The 26688-nt window shown below is 43.5% G+C and overlaps 1 protein-coding gene and 1 pseudogene across 6 annotated transcripts in view; both read left to right on the forward strand.

Moving 5' to 3' along the window:
• The window catches only part of LOC147111092 (ERC protein 2), an 885067-nt gene that overhangs the window by 480879 nt on the left and 377500 nt on the right, over positions 1-26688 (forward strand). For all 6 annotated transcript variants that reach the window (XM_086001631.1, XM_086001634.1, XM_086001633.1 and 3 more), the window contains exon 9: positions 7586-7723. In XM_086001631.1, the coding sequence (XP_085857757.1) occupies positions 7586-7723 (138 nt within the window). The remainder of the gene's footprint in view (positions 1-7585; positions 7724-26688) is intronic.
• LOC147111094 (uncharacterized) lies at positions 1339-2452 on the forward strand (annotated as a pseudogene).

Genomic DNA, 26688 nt, shown 5'->3' on the forward strand with positions numbered 1-26688 from the left:
CTTAAATTATACCTGAATTAAGTTTTTGAAATTCGTCCTGTAGATTTTCTTCATATAACAACCAAATAGATTTTGTTAGAATGTTTCTCTGCCAGTCTCAATCATTTGGCTCATTAAATATTACTGATAAATACTGGGAATTGTGTATACTGCACATGCTCAGACTGCAGAATCTGCCTTCTACCAATAGAGTCTCCACCTTGGACAGAAGTTATTGTGAAATATGTAATTTGATCTTTAAAAAAATGTTTAAAATCTTATTTCGGACATTAAAAATTACAATTTCTGAGGAAAAAAATATGGCAACAAATTAAAAAAAAATCAGTTTGAGTGATTGGCTTATCAACAAGACGTGACAGCGAAATGTTGACATTGAGCTAAATGTGGACACATGGATTTCCACTATAAACATTGACATAAAAAGCATGACTGAAAATTGTAATTCAGGAAGTAAGATTGTGGACAGGATGTGTGCTCCATATACAAGATTTTTAATAAAGTATATGGAGATATTTTGCAGACTGGTATAAGTATAAAATAACATACTAACCTTTTACCCTCTTCAGAACATTTCAAGAGCTCTATGGAATTAAGTTGGACTCATTCTAACAATGTGGATGTTCGAATCGCTGGGAGATCTGGATTATTTTTGATTCTGCATTTTAACCAAACTATAGATAGCATTTGTTGTGATTTTTGGAGAAATTATGCAGTTTTAATAAATGGAACCCAGGCTGGTAAATTTTCTGGGAGAATCCTGCATCATAGTTTATCATTGCTTCAGTTTTTCTGAAGATACAGAAATTTGAACTTGAAACACAGAAAGCAGTTGTACTCCAGTGGGACTTCATTTCTAGCCAGTAAATATATTCTTTTAAACGATTGGACAATCTCCTGGCCCCAAAGTTGCAGGACGCAGGTTTGTGTTGTCAGATTATTAATTCCCTATCTTAACTCTGCTATTCGGGGAGAAGCAAGGAGGAGGCCAGGCATTTCTTCACAGCAAGAAAGAGAGAGTGAAAATCACCCGATCACCTCCTGGCAGCTGATTCAAGGATCCATTGGCACAGGGCTAACAGCAAGCGGGAACGGTAGCATAGTGATTATTGCTGGAGTAATAATCCAGAGGCCTGGACTAATGATCCATAGACTTGAGCTTGAATCCCACCAGGGCAGCTGGGAAATTTAAATTCAATTTTTTAAAAATAAATCTGGAATAAAAAGCTCGTCTCAGTAATGGCGATCATGAAACTATCGGATTGCCGTTAAAAACTCATCTAGTTCACTAATGTCCTTTTAGGGTAGGAAATCTGCCGTCCTTACCTGGTCTGGCCTATATGTGACTCCAGACCCACAGCAATGTAGTTGACTCTTAACTGCCCTCTGAAATGGCCAAGCAAGCCACTCAGTTGTAACAAACTGCTACAGAAAACAATAATAAGAAATAAAACCGGATGGACCACCTGGCATCGACCTAGGCACCGACTTTGAACACAACAACGGCAGGAACAGCAACAGGCATACCTAAAAACCTGGGAAGCTGCAATACAGGACTACATGGATGCTAAACAGCGAAAGCAGCATGCTATAGACAGAGCGAAGCAATCCCACAATCAATGGATCAGATCAAAGCTCTGCAGTCCTGCCACATCCAGTCATGAATGGTGGTGGACAGTTAAACATGTAACAAGGGAGGAGGAGGCACCATGAATATGCCCATCCTCAATGGATGGCAGAGCCCAGCGTGTGAGTGCAAACGACAAGGCTGAATCATTTGCAACCATCTTCAGCCAGAAGTGCCGAGTGGATGATCCATATCGGCCTCCTCAGGTCCCCACCATTACAGAAGCCAGTCTTCAGCCAATTCGATTCACTCCACGTGATATCAAGAAACGACTGAGCGTACTGGATACAGCAAAGGCTATGGGTCCCAACAACATCCCGGCTGTTGTGCTGAAGATTTGTGTTCCAGAACTAGCCACGCCTCTAGCCAAGCTGTTCCAGTACAGCTACAACACTGGCATCTATCCGACAATGTGGAAAACTGCCCAGGTATGTCCTGTCCACAAAAAGCAGGACAAATCCAACCCGGCTAATTACAGCCCATTAGTCTACTCTCAATCATCAGCAAAGCGATGGAAGGTGTCATCGACCACACTATTAAGAGGCAATTACCAATAACCTGCTCACCGATGCTCAGTTTGGGTTCTGCCAGGACCACTCGGCTCCAGACCTCATTACAGCCTTGGTACAAACATGGACAAAAGAGCTGAATTCCAGAGGTGCCATTGATGTCAAGGCAACATTTGACCGAGTGCGGCATCAAAAAGCCCTAGTTTAATTGAAGTCAATGGGAATCAGGGGGGGAACTCTCCACTAGTTGGAGTCATACCTAGCAAAAAGGAAGAGGATTGTGGTTGTTAGAGGCCAATCATCTCAGCCCCAGAACATCGCTACAGGAATTCCTCAGGGCAGTTTCCTTGGCCCAACCATCTTCAGCTGCTTTTTAAAAAATTCATTGATGGGATGTGGGCGTCACTGGCTAGGCCTGCATTTAGTGCCCATCCCTAATTGCCCTTGAGAAGATGGTGGTGAGCCGCCTTCTTGAACCGCTGCAGTCCATATGGTGTAGGTACACCCACAATGCTGTTAGGAAGGGAGTTCCAGGATTTTGGCCCAGCAACCGTGAAGGAACGGCGATACAGGTCCAAGTCAGGATGGTGTGTGGCTTGGAGGGGAACTTGTAGGTGGTGATGTTCCCATGCGTCTGCTGCCCTTGTCCTTCTAAGTGGTAGAGCTCGCGGGTTTGGAAGGTGCTGTTGAAGGAGCTTTGGCGAGTTGCTGCAGTGCATCTTGTAGATGGTACACACTGCAGCCACAGTGCGCCGGTGGTGGAGGGAGTGAATGTTGAAGGTGGTGGATGTGGTGCTAATCAAGCGGGCTGCTTTATCCTGAATGGTGTCGAGCTTCTTGAGTGTTGTTGGAGCTGCACTCATCCAGGCAAGTGGAGAGTATTCCATCACACTCCTGACTTGTGCCTTGTAGATGGTGGAAAGGCTTTGGGGAGTCAGGAGGTGAGACACTCGCTGCAGAATTCCCAGCCTCTGGCCTGCTCTTGTAGCCACAGTATTTATGTGGCTGGTCCAATTCAGTTTCTGATCAATGGTAACCCCCAGGATGTTGGTAGTGGGGAATTCAGCGATGGTAATGCCATTGAATGTCAAGGGGAGATGGTTAGAGTCTTGCTTGTTGGAGATGGTCATTGCCTGGCACTTGTGTGGTGCGAATGTTACTTGCCACTTGTCCAGGTCTTGCTGCATATGGACACGGACTGCGTCAGTATCTGACGAGTCTCGAATGGTGCTGAACAGTGTGCAATCATCAGCGAACATCCCCACTTCTGACCTTATGATGGAGGGAAGGTCATTGATGAAACAGCTGAAGATGGTTGGGCCTAGAACACTGCCCTGAGGAACTCCTGCAGTAATGTCATGTGATTGAGATGAATGACCTCCAACAACCACAGCCAACTTCCTTTGTGTTAGGTATGATTCCAACCAATGGAGAGTTTTCCCCTTGATTCCCATTGACTTCAGTTTTGCTAGGGCTCCTTGATGCCACACTCGATCAAATGCTGCCTTGATGTCAAGGGCAGTCACTCTCACCTCTTCATCAATGACCTTCCCTCCATCATAAGGTTTGAAGTGGGGATGTTCGCTGATGATTGCACAGTGTTCAGTTCCATTAACACCTCCCCAGATAATGAAGCAGTCCATGCCCTCATGCAGCAAGACATGGACAACATTCAGGCTTGGGCTGATGTGTGGAGCAAATGTTACTTGCCACTTAAGTGCCAGGCAATGACTATCTCCAACAAGAGAGAGTCTAACCACTGTCCCTTGACATTCAACGGCATTACCATCGCTGAATCCCCCACCATCAACATCCTGCAGGTCACCATTGACCAGCCACAAGAGCAGGTCAGAGGCTGGGTATTCTGCAGCGAGTGTCTCACCACCTGATTCCCCAAAGCCTTTCCACCATCTACAAAAGTCAGGAGTGGGATGGAATACTCTCCACTTGCCTGGATGAGTGCAGCTCCAACAACACTCAAGAAGCTCAACACCATCCAGGACATGGCAGCCCGCTTGATTGGCACCCCATCCACCACCTTAAACATTCACTCCCTCCACCACTGGCGCACCATGGCTGCAGTGTGTACCAGCTACAAGGTGCACTGCGGCAACTCGCCAAGGCTTTTTCGACGGCACCTCCCAAACCCCCGCCCTCTACCACCTAGAATGACAAGGGCAGCAGGCAAATGGGAACACCACCACCTGCAAGTCGCACACCATCCTGATTTGGAAATATATCGCTGTTCTTTCATCGTCGCTGGGTCAAAATCCTGGCACTCTCTCCCTAACAGCACTGTGGGAGTACTTCACCACACGTCAGCAGTTGAAGAAGGCAGCTCGCCACCACCTTCTCAAAGGCAATTAGGGATGGGCAATAAACGCTGACCTTGCCAGTGACGCCTGCAGCCCAGGAACGAATAAAAAATGTTCGTTTTCCTCCTTGCCCTTGATACAGTTTGGTAGGAAGAATGAGGAGAGGCAATATAAACTAAAGGGTATAATCCTAAAGTGAGCGCATGAACAGAGTGATCTGGGGGTATATGTGCACATATCGTTAAAGGTGGCAGGGCAGGTTGAGAAAGCGGATTTAAAAGCATATGGGATCCTGGGCTTCATAAATAGAGGCATGGAGTACAAAAACAAGAAAGTTATGATGAACCATTATAAAACACTGGTTCAGCTTCAAGTGGAGTATTGTGTCCAATTCTGGGCACTGCACTTTAGGAGGGATGTGTAGGCCTTACAGAGGGTGCAGAAAAGATTTACAAGAATGGTTCCAGAGATGAACAGTTTAAGATAGAGCAAAGGAGGGCAAAGGGCATGATCAAGAGGGGCAAAATAGCTTACGAAAACAAGCTGGCGGAAAATATAAAAACTAACTCCAAAAGCTTTTATAAATATATCAAAAGGAAAAGACTGGTGAAAACCAAAGTTGGTCCATTGCAGTCAGATACGGGGGAATATATAATGGGAAATAAGGAAATGGCAGATCAACTAAATGCATACTTTGGGTCAGTCTTTACGAAGGAAGACACAAAAAACCTCCCTGGGATATTGGGAAAAATAGGGACATTGGCAAAGGAGGAACTGACGCAAATCAATATCTCTAAGGATATGGTGTTAAGGAAGCTAAAGGGATTGAAGGTGGACAAATCCCCAGGGCCTGATAACATGCATCCTAGGGTACTGAAGGAGGTGGCCCTAGAGATAGCGGATGCACTAAGGATGATTTTTCAGAATTCATTAGACTCGGGAACAGTGCCGATGGATTGGAGGGTAGCTAACGTTACCCCACTATTCAAAAAGGGGGGTAGGGAAAAAGCAGGTAATTACAGACCTGTAAGCCTTACATCAGTTGTGGGCAAAATGCTGGAGTCCATCATTAAGGATGAAATAGCGGAGCACTTAGCAAATGGGGACAGGATAGGACAGAGTCAACATGGATTTACAAAGGGTAAATCGTGCTTGACTAATCTATTGGAATTTTTTGAGGGAGTAACTGGTAGAATAGATGGGGGAGAGCCAGTAGATGTGGTGTACCTGGACTTCCAAAAGGCCTTCGATAAGGTCCCACATAAAAGATTAGCATGGAAAATTGAGGCTCATGGGATAAAGGGGAAAGTTTTGGCGTGGATAGGGAACTGGCTGTCAGATAGAAAACAGAGAGTTGGAATAAACGGCTCATTTTCTGAATGGCAGGCAGTAACAAGTGGGGTACCACAGGGATCTGTCCTGGGCCCCCAGCTGTTCACAATTTACATTAATGACCTGGATCAGGGAGTCGGATGCAGCATTTCCAAATTTGCAGACGACACTAAACTAGGAGGGGGGGTGGGCTCAGAGGAAGAGACCAGGAAGCTCCAGAGCGATTTGGACAGACTGGGCGATTGGGCGGATAAATGGCAGATGCACTATAATGTGGACAAGTGCGAAGTTATCCACCTTGGGTGCAGGAACGGGAGGGCAAATTATTATTTAAATGGCAATAGATTGGGAGAGGGGGAAGTACAGAGAGACCTGGGTGTTCTTGTACACCAGTCACTGAAGGCGAGCATGCAGGTGCAACAGGCGGTCAAGAAGGCAAACGGTATGCTGGCCTTCATAGCAAAAGGGTTAGAATACAGGAACAGGGATACCTTGCTGCAGCTGTACAGGGCACTGGTGAGACCACACCTCGAGTACTGTGTACAGTTTTGGTCGCCTCATCTGAGGAAGGATGTTCTTGCCATGGAGGGGGTGCAGCGGCGATTCACCAGGCTGATACCAGGAATGGCGGGAATGACCTATGAGGAGAGACTATGTAGTTTAGGGATGTACACACTGGAGTTTAGAAGATTGAGAGGGGACCTCATAGAAGTGTATAAAATTCTGACAGGTCTAGACAGACTGGATGCAGAAGGAATGTTTCCCTTGGCGGGTGAGAACAGAACTAGAGGACATAATTTAAGGATAAGGGCTAAACCATTTAGGACAGAGATGAGGGGGAATTTCTTCACTCAGAGAGTGGTGAACCTGTGGAACTCATTGCCACAGAGGGCAGTGTACGCCAGCTCATTAAATATATTTAAGAGGGAATTAGATATATTTCTACGGGCAAAAGGGGTTAAGGGTTACGGAGAGAAGGCGGGGACGGGATACTGAATTAAAGGATCAGCCATGATCTCATCGAATGGCGGAGCAGGCACGAAGGGCCGAATGGCCTACTCCTGCTCCTATCTTCTATGTATCTATGTATGAGGGACTTCAGTTACATGGATAGACTGGAGAAGCTGGGGTTGTTCTCCTTAGAGCAGAGAAGATTGAGAGGAGATTTGATAGAGGTGTTCAAAATCATGAGGGGTCTGGACAGAGTAGATAGCAAGAAACTGTTCCCATTGGCAGAAGGGTCGAGAACAAGAGGACACAGATTTAAGGTGATTGGCAGAAGAACCAAAGGAGGCATGAGGAAAAACCTTTTTACACAGCAAGTGGTTAGGATCTGGAATGCACTGCCCGAGAGGGTGGTGGAGGCAGATTCGGTCGTGGCTTTCAAAAGAGAATTTGATAAGTACATGAAGGAAAAGAATTTGCAGTGCTACGGGGGAGTTGGACTAGCTGAAGTGTACTTGCAGAGAGCCGGCACGGGCTCGACAGGCCGAATGGCCTCCTTTGGTGCTGTAAACATTCTATGATTCTATGAGTTAATAAATTTGAAGGTGATCTGTATTTTCTAGTATTCATGGCTCATTCATTTGGTAACGGTACAGATTTTTAAAAAAATCTTGGTGTCTGTGGCCCAGCTAACTATTAATTATGTTGATGAAAATGGCCGGAAATAATTTATTGGTGTTTTAGATACAGATGTTGTTGAGTATACATTGTAAAATGGAAGGAAAGAAGGTTATCTGGTACATATTTATAATAAAATATATTCTTTTACAGTTAGTAAATTTATTTGTTTCCTCCTGCAGATTGAAAATCTTCAGGAACAACTTAAAGACAAAGATAAACAACTTAACAACTTGAAAGACCGAGTTAAATCATTGCAAACAGATTCCAGCAATACAGACACAGCTTTGGCAACACTAGAAGAAGCTTTATCAGAGAAGGTAATGGATTATGGTGTAACCCTTGAAGCATCACTCATGCATTTATTGTGTTTGTGCATCAAGCAAAATGCATCAAATAAACATTTTCGTAATATCTACTTTTCAGATGAAAGATGCCTAATTGGGCAATGTTTGTTGTATTTAATTGAAGCATTTGTCCTTTTCTCCCAAAAAGCAGTAATGGAAGTATAGTGGAGTTTTCCCTATTCATTGTTTCAGAATGGATTGGAAGGAATACATTAACCAACATTTTCTGTCTCACCTTGACAATCTAAGATTGGTAATTTGTGTAAGTTTAACTGCCATGCGGAAATTGTAGTCCTCTTTAGTTGGTCGCCAATAAGCTGATACAAGATAAGATCCCAAAATTGTGAATAGTCTGATTCAGCCTGACATCGGCCAGGAAAAGTGATGGAGTCAGTGGCAAGTGTATGGTTGTTTGTAGCATGGGCTGAAAGCAATGGCTTCAGTCTTCCTAATGTTTAGCTTGAGAAAATTGTAGCTATTCTGTGACTGGATGTCATACAAGCAGTCTGTCAGCTCGGAGGCACTGAAAGGGTCGATAGAGGTGGTGGAGTCGTAGAGCTGGGAATCATTAATGTATAAGTGGAAACTGACCCTATGTCTGTGGATTATGTTTCCAAGGGGCAACATGTAGATTAGAATGAGAAGGGGCCATAGATGGGACCCCTTGTGGAACTCCAAGGATGGCAGTGCGGAGTAGGAAGAGAAGCCATTGGTAGAGATGCTCTGGTTACAATTGTATAGGTAAGAATAGAACCAAGCAAGGGAAGTTCCACTTAGCTGTACAGTGGAAGAGAGGAATCGGAGGAGGATGGTATGATCAACCCTATCAAAGGTTGCAGAGAGGTCATTGAATAGAGGGATAATACACCATGCTCACAGGCGTAGAGAATGTCGTTCAGGGCTTTGGTTAGGGGTGGTTTTGGTGCATTGGAAGGGACCAAAGCCTGATTGGAGGGTTTCAAACAGGAAATTGTGGGAGATGTGAGCACTGATCTGGGAGGGGACAAGTCTGAGGACTTTGGAGATGAAATGGAGGTTGGATTTGGAATGATAGTTTGCAAAAACAGAGGGTCTTGGGTGGGCTTTTTTGAGGAGGGGACTGATGATGATGTGCTTGAGAAGAGGAAACAATTTATAATGTCAGCATGCATGCAAGTCACAAGTTGTGGTCAGCAGTTTAGTGGGAATAGGGTTAAAGAAGCAGGAAGTGGGTCTCATGGTCCAGATGGGTCTTGTGATCAAGCTGAGCTCAGGTGGTGTAGGGGTGGGTGGGAACAAGAGGGAGATGGGGTTTCAGGGCTAGGGTAAGGGTTAACCTGGTGGGAGGTCAGGCTTGGGTGGGCAAGGGAAGCCACATCGGCAGCTGAATGGATGGCTTCCATCTAGATGACAAAGATGTCCATGAACTCCTCGCCTTTGTTAGAGGTGAAGATGAAAGGGGCAGAGCGTGGTTTAGGGAGATGGTTGATAGAGAAAAGAAGCCAGAGGTTATCTGCTGTCCAGGATATGATGGAGATTACGTGAGATATATTGCAGTTATAAACAGAGGACAGGGAAATTGCAATATAAAATGGTCAAAAGTAGAAGTTTGATGACATGTTGTGGGATGAAGTTGATTTGTAGACAGCATGGAGTCAGCTTGCTGCATCAATGAACTAATGTCCAGGTTCGCAGTAAGTTGTGGACCTAAGAGCCATTTAAGGGGTTGTTTATCAGGTGAGGCGGTGGTGGAGGTTGTCCAGTGGAATCGGAGGGCTGAGGAGAAGCAGAGAGGTGGCCTCGAGCCAGCAGAGGTTCATCCTAAGGTTCACTGAAGGTGAGTAGTATCCTCTGGTTTTATTCAGTGTGCACCGGCAGATCCAGTGGACCAGCAGAGGAGTGACGAGCAGTGAATCTCAAGGACCAAACTTAGTGAAGGCCAGGAAGCCAGGTGAAGATGAAGGGTAATCCACGGGACCAATGCAAATAAGCGAGATTCATCTGAGAAACATGCATAGGATGGGAAGGAGCACACAAGATCTGGATTGGGAGCAGGTCCTGTGAAGGGTGATGGAGGAGTTCTGAAAGAGCAGAGGAAACAAACAAAGTGGCCATGGGTAGAAACTGGAGAGCATGGTTCAATCAACAGAATGGGAGCAGCACCTGAAGCAGGGCGAGAACCAGGCAGGAGGAGAATGTCATTGTTAGCTTAGTGTAGTGTGAAAGGTTCCAGCAGAGGAGTAGAAACTGAACCTACAGCTACAGCCCAGATGGTGGAATAGAGGCAGTCCAGCAGAGAATACTGTCTCTGTGGAAAGCAGCATCGAATTTGGAGATCACAGTAAAACCCGGAGGCTAGTACAGAAATGGAATTTGGCCCAGGAGAAAGTGGGTTTCTGCCCAGGACCCAGCACAGTAGCAGCATTGAGCTGAGAAGCCAGCAGTGCACTGGAGTACAGTCCAGAAACCCAGTAAGTAACAACAGCAGATGGGGGATGAGAGGAGAATCACAGCAGCTGAAGCATACTTTGTAGTCCAGCAGAGCAGCCCTGCTGTCAGAGGATACCAGGAGCTAACATGTTTCCCCATCTCCACCAACAACCTCTGCAGTCCTGTTGTTTCCTCCTCTTGTGTCTCCCAATGTTTCATACCGTCCACCATTCCAACCAAATTCCCTAACCTACCCCCACCCAACTGTCACGTCGTCAGCGTACCACTTGCGTAACAAATTACAAGATGACCCCAACCCCTTTGAGAATAAGTCTTTGACACACCCACTGTCAGATACTCACCAAAACAAACACGACCTTCTGTTCAGCATAGGAAGTGACAGTCGTACAAATACAAAATTCAATAAATATGATTTTATTGCTATGCACAAAAATACTTACGGTCAGTTTTTATTACCAATTTTAAAAGCCTGTTTTTTTTCTCCAGCTTTTATTATGAACATTGCTCAACTCAAGAAATTAAGCAAGGGATCAAAAAATATAAATTCAAGCTAAATGACATCCTGCAATTATTAACGCAGTTTGCAGACACCACTTTTACGGGGTTCGCCATCAGGCTCTCATTTAACCCCTAGATAGTTATGAAAATAAAAAAGGTTTAGAGTTGTGCAATTCAATTTCCAAAGCATCAGCAAAAATCCAAGAATTACATTGAATAAAAATTTTATTTTATTTATTTAGTCACTGTAAACCAGTGGCACTGATGTTATACCCTGCATGGCATAAACACCACTGTTGTTATAAACTAATTGTAACATAGGAGATCTGCTAGTTATTTCATATATTTAACATTAATTTATTTTAACTTCCATTCCCTTTATTCATAAACTTCTGCAGTTAAATAGTCTTCCAATATAAAATTTAGATTCTTTTCAATTTCGATGATTTCTTTCTACCATTCAATTTAGTTTACATTCATTTTTCTATTTTAACCAATATTCCTTTTATTGCCAGCAATATCTAAAATGTATCATCACAATAATGCATACTCGATTACAACTCTCTCCTAATCAGACATATATCCCAACTTCCCATGAGCAACGCTATGATAGATGCACTATTTTTACATTTTAACATAGATAACATCAAATTTTATGTAATTTTTCACACTTCTCCATGTGTGTCTACTTAAGAAATCAACAAGTAAAATAAAAATTAAACAATGGCAAATTACAAAATGTAAAGTTTAATTTAGCATGCGTGCAACATGCTAAATATTTGCTAATCCCTTGAATGATAGCAACTTGCATTGAGTTTTCAACAAAGTTACTTCAGAAAAAGTCATTGATTCTTTGTCTTCTTTTGATTTTTTCAAAATAAAAGAAGCAAATTCTGGTTACTTTCACTTCTTGATATACCCAGAGATGTTAAGGGGCGGCAACAGAGATGTTGTTCTCAGTCATCTCCCGTTGATCTGCAGTAGAGGAGGATGGGCGTTCTTACAAACAACATGTCTCAATATACTCGGAATGGCTAGTTTTGCCGTGTGTCACAAAGAATTTTGGAAGTTTCAGGCACGGATGTACACTGGAAATTTTAGCTGCTATCTTGAGTCTCTTCAGCTGGTGGTGATAGCTCTAAGAAGCCCATAAATTCAAACCTCGGGCATCCAACAAAATTCATTTGAGAAGATAATGAGGACAAGAATGTTGCCCGATGAAGAAGGGCTAAGGGTAACCATCCAAGTTGAGAGGTGATAGTTTGCTGGACTTGAGAGACATGAAAGAAACTCTGTCTTTGACGACTTGAGAGAAACAAAATCTGGTGTGCACCGAAGCCGTATGATCTGAAGGATACCAAGGATTGTCAAATAGAGGCGTTAGAGTGGAAGAGACCATAGATGTGAAAAAGAAACCAAATGTGAGAGAGGACAGAACCCTGAGGAATACTGGAATTAATGAAGCAAGTCAGAGAATGAGTCATTAACCACACCACAGATAGTATGACTTTAGTGGAAACTAGATAGCCATGTTTTGGTGCAATGCCGTACTCGTGTGTAGCAACATTTGGACCAAAACAATATGAAACTTTGACTCAATTTGTGGACCCTATTTCAAGAATTCTGTGGTGGATCTCGGGACGTCTGCCATTGCAATATTATTCCTTTAGTGTACCCTGAATTACTTGCAAAACCATTGGGTCTGTACCATGTTCAAATTATAATGGATGAACTTGAGGGAATAATGGAATATTCTATTGATTGAATCAGTGAGGAAGACCTATTAGTTCACACATAGAATAACCGGGTACAGGTAGACTATCCTTTATCCAAAAACCTCGGGACCAGCCATGTTTCGGTTTTTGGAAAATTTCGGATTTCAGAAGGTATTTTATAAGACTGGGAAATTTGTCGGGTGGGGGTCGGCGGGGGGGTCGGCGGGGGGCGGGGTCGGCGGGGGGTCGGGTGGGGGTCGGCAGGGGGTCGGGTCGGGTGGGGGTCGGTCGGGGTTGGCGGGGGGAGCGTAAGTCGTGCGCCACTCTGGTCATGTCGTGCGCACGACTTAGGCTGAACGAAAAAACTTTCGGTTTTTAGAGGTTTTCGGTTTTCGGAAGTTCGGATAAAGGATAGTCTACCTGTATTTAGATATTTCCCATGGTGCAGATTTGAGGATAATTTTATTAGCTTTTTAGAATATGAATTATCGTAACTGTAGACTGTGCTTTGATGCTTCCCCATTCTGTAGCATGAGCTAACTCATGCCTCTCGAGATGCTGCTTTGAAAATTTTGATAATACGAATGAGGCATTTAATTCATTGGCCCAAATGCTGTTATTTCAGTAATGAAGCCTCGACAGTGCACTAGTATAAACATTTAGCAATGTAACTCCAGAAATGACGACAAACATTTGAATGTGTTAAACTTCGGCTAATGTGAAAAACTAGTTCGGTACAGAGTGGAATTATTACAAAGTGCTGGAATTTAGCAGCAGTTTGGAGGAAATGATGTCAACATTTAATACATTTTATATCACACTGGAGCATGGTAATATCTTTTTAGGTAATAAGATAGTATTATTCTTGCGTGGGGTTTTTTGGGCAATTTTTTCACCTCCTGCATTTTCCAAGATGTCAAAAGCCCAAATTGCCATTCCTCATATGTGAAATGAGTACCTTGAAAATGAGTATCATCAGTCTTCTTGATTGTGGGGGCTATCACAACTGAACCTGATCCATATTCTTAGCCAGAGGTTTGCACAGGCATACTTTCTGACTAGAGTCACTGACTAGCAATCAGGATTGAGTGTCCTGGCTGATTCCCTAAGTTTACTTTCGTTAACCAAGGCCACTGAGCTTCAATTTAGTTCTCCAGGAGTCCTGGCTGATATCAGCTAACTCAACATACAAGGAATTAAAGCTAGGACCTCAGATAGGTGGCTTTGTCCCTTCACCTGCTGGGCCACAAGGGAGACTGTAGATTCTTTCTGTAAACTTTATTGCTTGCATGAAATAAGAACATAAGAAGTAGGAGCAGGAGTAGGCCATTCGGCCCCTCGAGCCTGCTCTGCCATTCAGTAAGATTGTGGCTGATCTGATCTTGGCCTCAACTCTACTTTCCTGCCCGCTCCCCATAACCCTTGATTCCCCTGTTTTTCAAAAATCTGTCTATCTCCGCATTGAATATATTCAATGACTCAGCCTCCACAGCTCTCTGGGGTAGAGAATTCCAAAGATTAATGACCCTCAGAGAAGACATTCCTCCTCATCTCCGTTTTAAACGGGCGACCCCTATTCTGAAACTATGCCCCCTAGTTCTAGATTACCCCACGAGGGGAAACATCCTCCCTGCATCTACCCTGTCAAGCCCCCTCAGAATCTTATGCTCATTCTTCTAAACTCCAATGAGTATAGGCCCAACCTGCTGAACCTTTCCTCATAGGACAACCCCTTCAACTCAAGAATCAACCTAGTGAATCGTCTCTGAACTGCCTCCAATGCAAGTATATCCTTTCTTAAATAAGGAGACCAAAACTGTACACAGTACTCCAGGTGTGATCTCACCAACGCCCTGTACAGTTGTAGCAAGACTTCCCTACTTTTATACTCCATCCCCCTTGCAATAAAGGCCAGTATTCAATTTGCCTTCCTAATTACTTGCTGTACCTGCATGCTAACTGAAATGGAAGATATCTGTTCACAATTTAATAATTAATGGGGATGATTTCTAGTCCAGGTGCACACCTGTCATGAGGCCTGGGCCCCAGCAGCATGCACCAAATCAGTGTTCCAAGGCAGCTCATTGATTGAGGAGGGCAGGGGATCGATCGGCTCTTATGTGAAGCCATCAGCAGCTAGGGGGTGGTGTGCATTGGCTAGCAACGGGCTGGGATATATTTGTGGCGCTGGGGGAAGCAATCCTGCTTCTTTTGGCCTCTCAGAAATAAAAGTGAAAAATTTCTTCAGCCCGCATTTTTGAGCGGCCTCCAGCAGCTCTTTTAAGATCCCTATGCAGCGCCAGTACAAATGGATGGAGCGTTGGCAGCACACACTCTGCCCATTTGTACCTCAGAATTGTAATTGGTGTCCATAAAAGCCTTATGAATTAAATGCGTCATTCGTGATATCAAACTTTCAAAGCGGCATGTCAGAGGACCCCGATTTGCACATTAGATGTGGCCTCCCACCTGAATTAGGTGGGCATTCTGACTGCCCTTCTAAGGATCCTACCCAACTTGGCAGTGACCGGACCACCAGCGTAAACAGGTCAGTGAGCAACCCGTGCCATTATCAGGCTGCTGCCGCCCCATTTACGACAGACCAAGGCATTTAAAATTGGCCCCAATGGGTTGTAAAGCGAATGTAGTAACTTAAATAACCACGAGGCATCTTTGATAAAGTTAAATACTTTTCAATATATGAACTTCAGGAATGAGCACAAAATTTGGAAATCCTGAATTGGAGTTTTGAATTAAAATGGTGGTGCTTGAGCTGAGGGAGGATCCATTAGATTGCCAAAAGCTTGAGCATGTACCTATCAGTAGATGGCATGGAAAACCTAATGTCCTTTTTCTCTCTCTGGCCCCGTCCATCCCTAAGCAACCAAACCATGCACAAGATATGTGCATGGTACCATGAGCCAAAAACTAAAAAGTACTGCAGAGCTTTGGCGAATTCTGTTCCTTACAACTACATACACTTATCTTGAGCTAAACATTTGACACAACAAATAAAGTGCTGATGTAGAAGGACACAATTTATTGATATTTAGGGCAAGGGCCAAGTAGGAAGACCTGTGAGTAGCTGAAGAAGTGGCTATGACCCAGTGAAAATGTGATTACTGTTGGTGGTATTGCTGTCACTTGCTACCACCAATGGTCATTGACAGTTTGAAGATTGAGGTCTTGATTCTGATTGAAGTACTTCAAGGGGCTAATGGAATAATGGATGCGTTGTGGTGCAGACTTAAAACTCTCCTCCAAAGCTTTACATTTCAACGTACAAGGAATGAATTGTGGACCGAGAATATGTGTCCTGAAAACAAGTATTCCTATTAACAGGGTAGCCACTTAAGTGGCATTTTCTGTACAATCTCTGACTAATGGCTGAGAAGATATGTGGTGCAAATATTTACAACTAAAGGGTTAGCTCTTGTGTGATGTGCTACCTGCTACCGCCAATGTGCTAACTATGGTCATTGCCCCTCCCACTCATGACCATTTGTACAAATATGTACATGTTGACCTCCACTAGCAAAAATTTCTGGACAGCTGTTGTATTATCCTAGCACGTAATGCTCTCCATTCACACTCCCTGTGCGGTGATGCATTACTAATTCTATATTTTTGTATTTATTGTTTGCATTTGCACTGCTGATAGCATGAGAGAAATTTACTTAAAGATACAACTATCATGCCCAGTCTAAACATTTTGCTAGTTTCAAACAGGAATGTTATAAATATTCTGCATTTGTCTGGCTTTAAAATTGATATTAGTTACAGGCACACTTACCCAGCCACAGAAGGTTAGAATTTGATGCCTTCCACTGGAGTATACAACTTTTCATTTGCAAATTCTGTCAACATTTCCAAGGAAGATTCATTAAACATTGCTTGGAGGAAATTTTAAATTAAAGTTGCCCGAAACAGTAATGTCCAGCATACATCAGGCCACCAATGCCAGTGTCTTCCCACTCATCTGATTCAACTTCTTGCAATCAATCCCTGAAGAATCAGTCATCCAAACATTGACTGAAATGTGTGTCAGTTTTTATTTGCATTTTCCTGTAAAGACCTCTTGATGTAAGTGGAAAAGAAAATTCCCTTCAAGGGGAAGGGTGAACCCTTCCCACCAAAAAATTGAAGTCTTCATGATGGTTAGGCGGACTACTGTCAAAACAAAACTTGGAGTACCAGTTAACTATCCCAGACTGGCAGGACTCAGGTTTACACCTATGATGAGTTCCTTAACACTGTGTATGCCATCAGTGTTCCCTGGTCTTGGCCAGACTGTTGACTGAAGGTCTTGAGCATGGCCCCCTATGTCAACAACAAACTGGGCTGTTGTAGAGTGGCAGAATTGGGATTTCCATCAGGGATTCCCCACTCTGCTCTTAATCTTGGTTATTGTATCTGGCAATTATACTTTTTGTCTTGGCTCTCGAGAGTGTGTGTGGCACAAAGACAGCTATATCAAAATCTGAAAAAATTGTACTTCTACACAACCTTCATAGAAGGCCTCAGGAAAGTTCTTACAGTTCAAAGCAGTTTAGTGTGTATAGTCATTCAGGGTACTACTCCTCCTTAGGGTAACATCAGGCCCACAGCCTTCGATTAGTGCACTTTCCCGAATATGCTTTCTTCAATTTTATGTGTACTCACATCTGTGAAACAGGCTTTTTTGAGTCCATTTTTCAGGAGTGATGTTCAAAACACAACTTTTTTTAAAAATCAGGCACGGTGGGCCAAATGGCCTCCTTCTGTGTTGTATCATTCTATGATTCTATGATAAACATATGTCCAGAAATAGCCAATGCCTTTTTCTGCTAGGAATAGAATCGCCACAAAGTCTCACTTTCTGGATGATGGCTACAGCTGACTTCGTGTTCCAGCGTTGTATCTTCTATCTATCTATATATATAAAGCGGTCGATCTGTCTGTCCTTCTGTCTGTCTGTCTGTCCTCGGGTGTGCGTCTGTCCGGCTATGCGCTCGAAAGTTATACGGCGTACCTACGCGCGCGTTACCTCCGAAGAAAGCTTACGCTTCCGGGACGCTGGTAAGCGTATTTACTTTTCGGTCGGACGAAATTGTTCGCACCTTATGCAAAAAACCTTCAAAATTAAACTCATTATCTGCTAGCATTGATAGACTGACGTCAAGGTTCGACCAATCCTGTGCCGTCATGATTGACCAATCCTACAGTACGGTCCCCTGATGGTTGGCCAATCGGTGTGTGTGTGTGTGGGCGGGACTAATCGTTTTCATCTCGGGGATCTGGCAGCCATTGTTTCAGTGCTTGCAGCTTCCAGCTCAAACTACTTTGAAAGTTAGTATCTCTTTTAAAAATAACATAAGATTTACCAAAAACGTTTTATAAGTACTTTCACTTTCATCTTTCAAGGTATTAAGTGTGTGTGTGGGCGGGACTAATCATTTTCATCTCAGGGATCTGCCAGCCATTCTTTCACTGCTTGCAGCTCAAACTACTCTCCTTATCCAGCTTTGAAAAAGTTAGTTTCTCTTTTAAAAATAACATAAGATTTACCAAAAACGTTTTATAAGTACTTTCACTTTCATCTTTCAAGGTATTAAAAGGTAGAAATGTTGCCCGCCAGCAGATTCACAGAGGGACACAGACAGGGCTCAAAGCCTGGCACTCGATTTAAACCGCCCAGCCCAAAACAGCCCTGGCAAAGCCGGGCTCCCCCCAGCTAGTAATCTACATAAAGCCACCAGTTAACATAGTAGCTAATAACTCGATCAACCTTTCTCCTTTGCTCTTCCCACCTGAATTGTCCACCTCTATTCCCCATTCTGGGGCATGATTCTGTGGGTGACAGCAGCTCTCTGGTACCTTACCCAGGTATCCATCTTGTTCATATGTGAGCTTATTGTGTGTTAGCAGGCTATTCACTATGGAAAGCATCAAATGTGAGTCTGATCGTGTACACTCCCGTCACCCCCACACACTTTTTTCCAGCGGAAATCCGTGGATAGTGAATATGGCAGGATTTTTATCCAACCTTTATCTGAGCACACAGGCCAATTTTAGTGTCTTGCTAAGCCTGTGGCGATTAGGAATTGAATTGGGGTCCTTTCTGGTCTTTGCGCATCAGTTGTACACCACGCAGTGCATTTATCCAGTGAAACATTTGAGGCAGCCCCAGATGAAAAACTTCTAAAAGGCTGATATTGCAGGGCCTTGGCTCTTGACAGCCTGCTAATTCCCTGGTTGGGGAAATCACTGAATGCAGTTCCTCCCTTTCCTCTCAGGCCTCTGGAAACTGAAGGAATAAGGGATCAGGAGAACCACTTTGATAGCCCCTTTGTGGCCATGCAGGCGTAGATTTTTGGACCAGCTGTCGCAGTTAAAAACTCAATCCTTTTCTTTACCATATGACGAACATTTCAAGTCCCATATGGGAGGGAGGTTCTGAACTCTCCACACTCCAACCCAGCTGACTGCATACTAATTGAGTGAGAGGGGTTAAGTGCTCATGGCCTACAGAAAGAGGCAATTCTGACTGTTATTACATACAGAAAACCTACCACCCAAGTGGTGTTTGACAGCGAGAAGCATTGGTTTACTGACAGAATGCAACATCAGAAAAATTGTCCTGCTGTATGGGAGAATCCTTAAAATCCGTTTTTGTCTTCAGAACATGATAGACTTGAGATTCACACCGAGTTCAGAGTTCTTGCAGTAGCCATGGTTTTTTTATATTCATTCCTGGGATGTGGGCGTCGCTGGCAAGGCCAGCATTTATTGCCCATCCCTAATTGCGTTTGAGAAGGTGGTGGTGAGCCGCCTTCTTGAACCACTGCAGTCTGTGTGGTGAAGGTACTCCAACAATGCTGTTAGGGAGTGAGTTCCAGGACTTGACCCAGCGACGATGAAGGACCAGCGATCTATTTCCAACAGGATGGTGTGTGACTTGGAGGGGCACTTGCAGGTGGTGTTGTTCCCATGTGCCTGCTGCCCTTGTCTTTCTAGGTGCTAGAGGTCACGGGATTGGGAGGTGCTGTCGAAGAAGCCTTGGTGAGTTCCTGCAGTGCATCTTGTAGATGGTACACACTGCAGCCACAGTGCGCCAGTTGTGGAGGGAGTGAATGTTTAAGGTGGTGGATGTGGTGCCAATCAAGCGGGCAGCTTTGTCCTGGATGGTGTTGAGCTTCTTGAGTGTTGTTGTAGCTGCACTCATCCAGGCAAGTGGAGAATATGCCATCACACTCCTTACTTGTGCCTTGTAGATGGTAGAAAGGCTCTGGAGAATCAGGAGGTGAGACACTCGCCGCAGAACATCTAGCCTCTGACCTGCCCTTGTAGCCACAGTATTTATGTGGCTGGTTCAGTTAAGTTTCTGGTCAATGATGACCCCCAGGATGTTGATGGTGGGGGATTTGGCAATGGTAATCCCGTTGAATGTCAAGGGGAGGTGTTTAGACGCTCTCTTGTTGGAGATAGTCATTGCCTGGCACGTGTGTGACAGGTATGTTACTTGCCACTTATCGACCCAAGCCTGAATGTTGTCCAGGTCTTGCTGCATGCGGGCATGGACCGTTTCATTATCTGAGGAGTTGCGAATGGAACTGAACACTGTGCAATCATCAGCGAACATCCCCACTTCTGACCTTATGATGGAGGAAATGTCATTGATGAAGCAGCTGAAGATGGTTGGGCCTAGGAGACTGCCCTGAGAAACTCTAACAGCAATGTCCGGGGGCTGAGATGCTTGGCCTCCAACAACCACAACCGTCTTCCTTTGTGCTAGGTATGACTCCAACTAGTGGAGAGTTTTCCCCCTGATTCCCATTGACTTCAATTAAACTAGGGCTCCTTGATGCCACACTCTTTGCCTTGATGTTAAGGGCAATTACTCCTACCTCATCTCTAGAATTCAGCTCCTTTCTCCAAGTTTGGACTAAGGCTGTAATGTGGTCTGTAGCTGAGTGGCCCTGGCGAAACCCAAACTGAGCATAGGTGTGAGCACGTTATTGGTGAGCAAGTGCCACTTAATAGCACTGTTGCTGACACCATCCATCACTTTGCTGATGATTGAGAGTAGGCTGTTGAGGCAGTAATTGGCCGATTGGATTTGTCCTGCTTTTTATGGATAGGACCTACCTGGGCAATTTGAAACTTTGTTGGGTTGATACCAGTGTTGTAGTTGTACTGGAAGAGCTTAGCTAGAGGTACGGCTAGTTCTGGAGCACAAGTCTTCAGCACTACAGCCGGGATGTTACCTGGGCCCATAGCCTTTGCTGTATCCAGTGCCCTCAGCCATTTCTTGATATCAAGTGGAGTGAATCGGATTGACTGAAGACTGGCTTCTGTGATGGTGGGGACCTCAGGAGGAGGCCGAGATGGATAAACTACTCGGCATTTCTGGCTGAAGATGGTTGCGAACGCTTCAGCCTTGTCTTTTGTACTGGCGTGCTGGGCTTCACCATCATTGAAGATGGGGATATTCATGGAGCTGCCTCCTCCCGTTAATTGTTTAATTTTTTAATTTTCCACCTCCATTCATGACTGGATCTGATCTGATCCGTTGATTGTGGGATTGCTTAGCTCTGTCTATAGCATACGGCTTCCACTGCTTTGCATGCATGTAGTCCTGTGTTGTAGCTTCCCCAGGTTGGCACCTCATTTTTAGTTACCCCTGGTGCTACTCATGGCATGCACTTCTTCTACACTCCACATTGAAGCAGTGTTAGTCCCCTGGCTTGATGGTAATGGTAGAGTGAGGGATATGAGGGCCATGAGGTTACAGATTATGGTGGTATGCAATTCTGCTGCTGCTGATGGCCTACAGCGCCTTATGGATGCCCAGGCTTGAGCAGCTAGATCTGTTCTGAATCTATCCCTTTTAGCATGGTGGTAGTGCCACACAACACGATGGAGGGTGTCCTCAGTGTGAAGACGGGACTTCGTTTCCACAAGGACTGTGTGGTGGTCACTCCTACCAATACTGTGAAAGTCTACATTCCCACAGGAACTGTTGCAATAAGATAATGGTCTTTAATATCCAAATGTGTGAAGAGTGTCTTGGACAGCCACCCTGGCTCAGAAATCTGTTGTTCTTGTCTGGCTTCTGAACTTAATCTTAAGCAGACAAAAAAAAACTAACCATCCCCCTTCACCTTCAGTTGAGCACATGGTATCGTGTGAGCTCAAACGTGTGACCTTAAAATAACAATTTTTCCTCATTTGTTGATCCTCCGTGGACAAGTGAATTGTCCATTATCTAAGCAGGAAGAATTGAGAGACACCAGCTCTTTACTGTTGTTGTCACCTCGCATGTGAAGGGACTTCATCCGTACCTCTTTCTGGATCCCCACCTCGGTTCTCTCTTCCATAGCAGCAGCTGTATTCTACTCTGGTGCCACGTTCTGCTTTCAACTCCAGTTTCTGGTTGAAGTACACACATTTCAAGTAAGATGGAACATTAAGTGTCCATCTTATTCCATCTTTGGGCCATGGTACTTCAAATGTAATAACTGAGTTGCATGCTCTATGCAGAAGAAAACATCAGTGTCTGCTGGAAATCACGCACCTTGCTCAATCTCTCACTTTAAACCTTTAACATTTTGCTATCCAGTGCACAAGATAAAAAATCACGGGATTGGGGGTAATATACTGGCATGGGTGGAAGATTGGCTATCTAACAGAAAACAGAGAGTTGGGATAAATGGTTCATTCTCAGGCTGGCAATCAGTAACTAGTGGTGTTCCGCAGGGGTCAGTGCTGGGACCCCAACTCTTTACAATCTATATTAACGATTTGGAGGAGGGGACCAAGTGCAACGTATCCAAGTTTGCCGACGATACAAAGATGGGAGGGGAAGCAGTGAGTGAGGAGGACATAAAAAACCTGCAAAAGGACATAGACAGGCTAAGTGAGTGGGCAGAAATTTGGCAGATGGAATATAATGTTGGAAAGTGTGAGGTTATGCACTTTGGCAGAAAAAATCAAAGAGCAAGTTATTATCTAAATGGAAAGAAACTGCAAAGTGCTATAGTACAAAGGGATCTGGGGGTCCTGGTGCATGAAACACAGAAGGTTAGTATGCAGGTACAGCAGGTGATCAGGAAGGCCAATGGAATCTTGGCTTTTATTGCAAGGGGGATGGAGTATAAAAGCAGGGAAGTCTTGCTTCAGTTATACAGGGTACTGGTGAGGCCACACCTGGAATACTGCGTACAGTTTTGGTTTCCATATTTAAGAAAAGATATACGTGCTCTCGAGGCGGTTCAGAGAAGGTTCACTTGGTTGATTCCGGAGATGAGGGGGTTGACGTATGAGGAAAGGGTGAGTAGGTTGGGACTCTACTCATTGGAGTTCAGAAGAATGAGAGGCGATCTTATCGAAACATATAAGATTGTGAGGGGGCTTGATCGGGTGGATGCGGTGAGGATGTTTCCACTGATGGGTGAGACTAGAACTAGGGGGCATAATCTTAGAATAAGGGGCTGCCCTTTCAAAACTGAGATGAGGAGAAACTTCTTCACTCAGAGGGTAGTAAATCTATGGAAGTTGCTACCCCAGAGAGCTGTGGAAGCTGCGACATTAAATAAATTTAAAACGGAGATAGACAGTTTCCTAGCTGATAAGGGAATTAAGGGTTATGGGGAGCGGGCAGGGAAGTGGACGTGAGTCTAGGTTCGGATCAGCCATGATCCTATTGAATGGCGGAGCAGGCCCGAGGGGCCGTATGGCCTACTCCTGCTCCTACTTCTTATGTAAAGCAGAAGACCCATTGTCCTTGAAATATGGGTTTTTGTATGAGTCAATCTTCCTGCAAGGAATTTAAACCTGTACTTCTGCCAGATAAAACTAACTTATTTTATAGTCTGATAGCAACTTTATGAAGCATATTGAAATGAAAAGAAAACGATTCTTAGCAAATATCTTGAAGTATTTGATTATAGTGGTGGTGGTGAGATGATACTGCATCTGAATACACCAGCTATAACATATAGCAGTAGGTTGCAGCTTTGTGTTTGCAGTTTCCCACACAGTGAGTTCCTGATCTCTAATATGCCACCGGGGAGAAAGTCCAAGCAGAATCCAGATACTTTCTCAATGGGAGTGAGAGAAAATGAAATCAACCTTGGCCAATCTTGCTCACCTTTGAGCTGCCAGATTAAGAGCAACACTGCTGGAGATCTGAGAGCCTTTTCTGATAGATTACTGCTCCAAACACTGAAATAAAACTAACGCACACAGTCAAATCAGTAAACACCAGACTGAAAAATGTGTTTTCTTACAACTATAAGGTCTTTAAAATCTAAATTTGGTTTATTGCCAAAATAAATTGTGGTCTGCCAGTATCAATAGTAGTTGTATACCTCTGTTGAACATAACGTGGTATTACAGTATAAGTACAAGTTAGTACATCATTTTGCACTATTGACACCCACTACCGATTGTAGCAATCAATATACAGTATAGTGGATGAGCAGTTTCATGTTAGTTTTATGTCATAGGTTCTTCTTGATTTATTTAATCTCCTGAGGGAAAGGTTTGCAATTCATGCTGTAGGATGTTGTCTACTTTCTCTTATTTTTCTATTTTGGGCTGGATTTTGCTGTTAAAATAATGGTGAGGCTAACAGCACTCACCTTTATTAAAGTGTAAATTGGACAAAAACTTCTGACAACCACACCTGCGCAGTTAAATGCGGAAATCAGGAAATTGCTGTCCGAGCTGCCCTGGTTCTCCAGAAGCTGCGCTGTATTGGCATATCACTGAGAGTGTCAGCATTGAAATACATGGAATGATATGAAGTTGCTGTACTTGCATGATATATACCCACTAAACTCGCCAGAAATAGTTAGGGCTTGTCCATCCCAGCTGACGTGCCTCAATAACTCCAAGACTCGAAGTTAACAGAATAAAACAAAGGCTTTTATTAGCAAAGAAAAGATGCTGGTGGCTGCACCTAGCTTCACCTGGCGTGCTGCTGTTCTACTGCAGGACAAGCCTGGACTTGTCTTAAGTAGGGCCAGGTATGGGCGGAGCCGACACACAAAGGGGGCGGTGCCCTATACACAATACAAGGTACAAACACCGGAGCAGGCAATACAATATATACAGTTAACTGTATGATGAATGACATATTTCATCACACCAGCGTAAGTACATTTTTAACGGCGTGATAAGTCTTAATTACTGCCAAACAACCTCTCTGGCTTTTATCTTTTACAAGTTTGGAGTCTCACCCCTCAGATTTTGGAGATTTAAAAAAATGTTAAAAATGTTATATTTTCTTTTCACTTTTTCTTTGTCTCTTTTATCTCTCTGTTAATCCCATCTTTCTTTCCCTCGCTTTATTTCACTTTCTGTACCTGATTTGGCATTGAATATTTTAACTGACACTTCCTAGTTCAGACTTTGCGCTGCTCATTAACAATTCTTCAGTCTGATTGGTTAAGGAGGTACACAGTTGCTTGTCCACTTCCCTTGGTCCCAGATCTGCTGTAGAGGGGGCCATGCCGTTTTGGCTCTCTAATTACAGCAAATTCCAATGCAAAAATCCCATAGGGCAAGTGTAATGAATGGCTCGTGCCGTTCGTTCGCCACTGAGAGCAAAATCCTGCCCATAAATTCTTGACGAATAATCTTTATTCTGGAGTCATGAGGTTAACAGAAAATTAGACTTTAAAGAGAGCTATGTGGAAAATCTAGTGCTTAATAGAAAAAAAGCAAATGAAGCAGAATACAAACAATATAGAGGGAAGCGAAATTTAGAAAGGTTAAGGGGGGATATGAAGAAAGACTTGCAAACACCATAAAGGAAAAAAAGTAAAGAATTTTGTAAATATGATTCAAGTTAAAAAAGTAATTAAAGAAAGGCAAGATCGATTATAAATGAAAAGAAAAATCTCATGGAGGATGAAAGAATGACAGAGGTACCCAATGAGTACATTGTCATGGTGTTTACAGAAAAGTGTGATAGTTACAAGAGGAAAGGGTGGAACAATTAGATAGGATAATTATAGATCCAGAAGTAGTACTGGAAAAGTTGGTGGAACTCGAAGGTACGAAAGGCACCAGGTCCTGATGGCATGTATCCTAGAGTGCTGCGGGTAGTTGGTAGCTCTAACCACAATCTTTCAAACATTCTTGGATATGGGTGTTCTACCAGAGGACTGGACGGGTGCAAATGTAACACTTCTGTTAAGAAGAGAGGTCACTATTGACCAGTGAGGTTAACATTGGTGGTGGGTAAGCTTTTAGAGACCATAGTACAGAATAAAATTAATGCTCACTCAGAAAGATGTGGATTAATTAAGGGCAGTCAGTACAGATTTGTAAAAGCCAAATCATGTTTAAAAGCTCTTTGAGGAAATAACAATGTATTGATAAAGGAAATGCATTGGATGTTGTGTGTATGAATTTTTCAAAGCGCATTTGAAAAGGTGCCACATAAGAGGCTTGTTGATGAATGGTACATGGTATCAAAGGGAATGTAGCACATGGATAAACAGAATACAAGAGAGTAGTGGTTAACAAATGTTTTTTGGACTGAAGGGATGTGACCAGTGGTGTCCTCCAGCGTCAATGTTGGGACTGTTACTCTTACCAATATTTATAAATGATCTCAACTTGGTATTGGGAGGCACATACCAAAATTTATAGATAGCACAAAAATATGGAGCATAGTTCACTGTGAAGAGGACTGAGTGAATTCAGGAGGACATAGACAAGTGATTGGATGGAATTTAACATGGATGGTATATTTTGGTAGGAAGAATTAGAGGAAAAATATGCTAAATGGTAAAATTTTTAAAGGTGAAGAGCTACCCGAGTTAGGGGGTTCAGATACACAATTCTTTAAAAGTGGGAGGATATGTTAATAATGCTGTTTTTTTTGAAGAAGTCTGTGATCAAGGTTTTGTAAATAGGAGCATAAGAGTACAAAGGCAAAGAAAGAATGTTAAAACTATACAAATCATGGCTTAGACAGCATTTGTAATATTGCACAAAAGCAAAATACTGCGGATACTGGAAATCTGAAATAAAAACAGAAAATGCTGGAAATACTCAGCAGGTCAGGTCGTATCTGTGGAGAGAGAAACAGTTAACATTTCAGCATTTCTGTTTTTATTTGTAATATTGTATCCAGTTTTGGGTGTCATAAATGAGAAAGGATGTCAAGGAGATGGAGAAGGAATCGAGATTTGCTAAGATTACACCAGGGCTTTATTTATGAGGAGACCATTGGGGCTTTTTCAATAGAAGGCTAAAAGAAAATCTGAGATGTTTTGATCAGGTGAATAGAGAAAACTG

Source organism: Somniosus microcephalus, chromosome 11 (assembly GCF_052327205.1).
Source record: "Somniosus microcephalus isolate GS21.2 chromosome 11, FLI_Smic_1.0, whole genome shotgun sequence".
Taxonomy (NCBI): domain Eukaryota; kingdom Metazoa; phylum Chordata; class Chondrichthyes; order Squaliformes; family Somniosidae; genus Somniosus; species Somniosus microcephalus.